Source organism: Aptenodytes forsteri, unplaced genomic scaffold (assembly GCF_000699145.1).
Source record: "Aptenodytes forsteri isolate BGI_AS27 unplaced genomic scaffold, ASM69914v1 Scaffold404, whole genome shotgun sequence".
In the NCBI taxonomy this organism is placed as follows: domain Eukaryota; kingdom Metazoa; phylum Chordata; class Aves; order Sphenisciformes; family Spheniscidae; genus Aptenodytes; species Aptenodytes forsteri.
The window spans coordinates 394,594-396,444 of NW_008795629.1; the positions used below are offsets into that span (position 1 = coordinate 394,594).

General features: G+C 50.1%; 1 protein-coding gene across 1 annotated transcript in view; it reads right to left on the reverse strand.

The window, feature by feature from the left end:
* LOC103901506 (zinc finger protein ZIC 4) overlaps nt 1-1,851 on the reverse strand; it is a gene marked incomplete at its 5' end in the record, with an annotated part of 8,450 nt that overhangs the window by 3,155 nt on the left and 3,444 nt on the right. The window contains one exon of the mRNA XM_009282410.1: nt 264-421. Coding sequence (XP_009280685.1) covers nt 264-421 — 158 coding nt within the window. The remainder of the gene's footprint in view (nt 1-263; nt 422-1,851) is intronic.

A 1,851-nucleotide genomic window follows, 5' to 3' on the forward strand; every position in this document is an offset into this window, starting at 1 on the left:
CCGCCCCGTGCCCGCCCGGCTGCGCAGCCGGCTCCGCACCGGGAGCGCCCTGCCCGGCCAGCTTCTCCTCCCGCTTCCCCTGCCCTGTGTGTCAACGCGGGGTTTTGCGCAAAAGACAAAGCCCCGAGATAAGGAAAACTTAGAGGCCAAGTGCTCGTTCCGAGCAAGCGACGTGCGTTGTCCCCGCAGACCCCGATGTCCTGCAGAAAGAGCGGTCAGTGATTTATCCCTGGGAAGGTTTTTACGTTAAATACATTTCTCACACTCCCCCAGGTGCACGTGGAAATATTATTCATAACCTGGCTAGATCGCATCTCATCCACTCCATTCTTGCGCTGATTACAATCCCGTGGAAGATCCGCATCCCCCCTCCTTTCCCCGCTCCCCGGCTTGCTGATACCGTGTGTTGAGGCACAAAAATCTTTCAAAAAGACATTGATTGTGGGGGGCAAAACGATAGAGATTCAGCAGGAGGATGACTAGGCCGGTGCACGGCACTGTCGTGACGGTAGGATTCCCTTTTCATTTGAACCTACTCAGTCATGGAAGGAATTGCAATCGGGATTAATTTGTCTGGTAATATGATAAGTGACGTTAAGCATAATAGAAATATAATCGTGTTGCTGGAGTCGTGTGAAAGTTTAACCTCGGATCATGTGGACCGGGCATGGTACACAATATGTAGGAAGCTTTCAAGGAAACACGCCACAGCCAGCTTCGGGATGAAATGATGACTACATTATTGTCACTGATAATAGCAAACTGCAAAACCCTGCTCGCCAAGGAGTACCCAGGTCCTGCACCCACCGAGCATGAAAATAACCTCCTCATCCGTGAAAAGCCCAAAAGTGTCAGGGCGCAGGGGACACCACAAAAATATACGGCCGAACCTTAAACGTGAAGTGCAAACAAAGCCACTGTGTTCACCATCATGGCGTATGTGATCGAAAGGACTTCCAATATTTGTAAAAGCTTCCAGGTTTTGTTTTTTTCTAATTCGTTGGGGTTTTTTTTTCCCCCCTCTCAGTTCGTCACGATTAAATTTCGGAGGGACGCAGCCCACCTCGTGCTCGGCTGCGAGCAGAGGCACATAAAGGAAGGCATTCCAAATATTTCACATGAATGCACTTTATGCAAGGTGGGTGGGAAAAAGCTCATGGCTCCGCGTTTAAAGTATGTCCTTTCTGCACTGTAATAATCAATGAGGAGCTCTCACGTCCTGCACCGCTAACATTTGCACAGAGGATGGGTAAATACCTGGCGTTAGAGGGAAGGGGGGAAGAGGTTAAAAATAAGGTCTCTTAGAAAACGATGCGGGCCCAGTAACCACATACGGTCGACATACAGCGGTGCATATGCACAGACACACGCACGCATATAATCTAATTACAGCTTCACGTAAGGAAACAATTTGACCTTCAGCATCCAAGTTGAGACAACAAATCAAGGATATTAGTGTAGTACAAGCAAGCAGTAAGTTAGGAGACCCCAGGGAAAGCCATCCTCATAAGCACTCTGCTTGTGCAAAGTGAGTTACATTCAGGTAAAAGCGGGCTGCGGCGCATTCCGCTTCCCCGAGAGTTGAAAAATGTTCAACTTCGCTTAACCCCCTGAAAGAGCCACCGAAAAGTCCCTCCGTACAGTCAGGTTTCAAGTGGGAAGAGGGCAGCATTTTCTCAGCTGCCCGGTTTGCATTCTCTGAACGCCTCAATAAAGGGGAGCCGTCCCGGCCATTTGCAAGTATTCCTTTCGCGAAAGCAGGTTTTCTTACGTGGAAATCCCTACCCGGCAGGGAGAGGACATTTTACAGGTCCCGGCTGCCGCAGCCCGGGCACGGAGGTGCAGCCACGC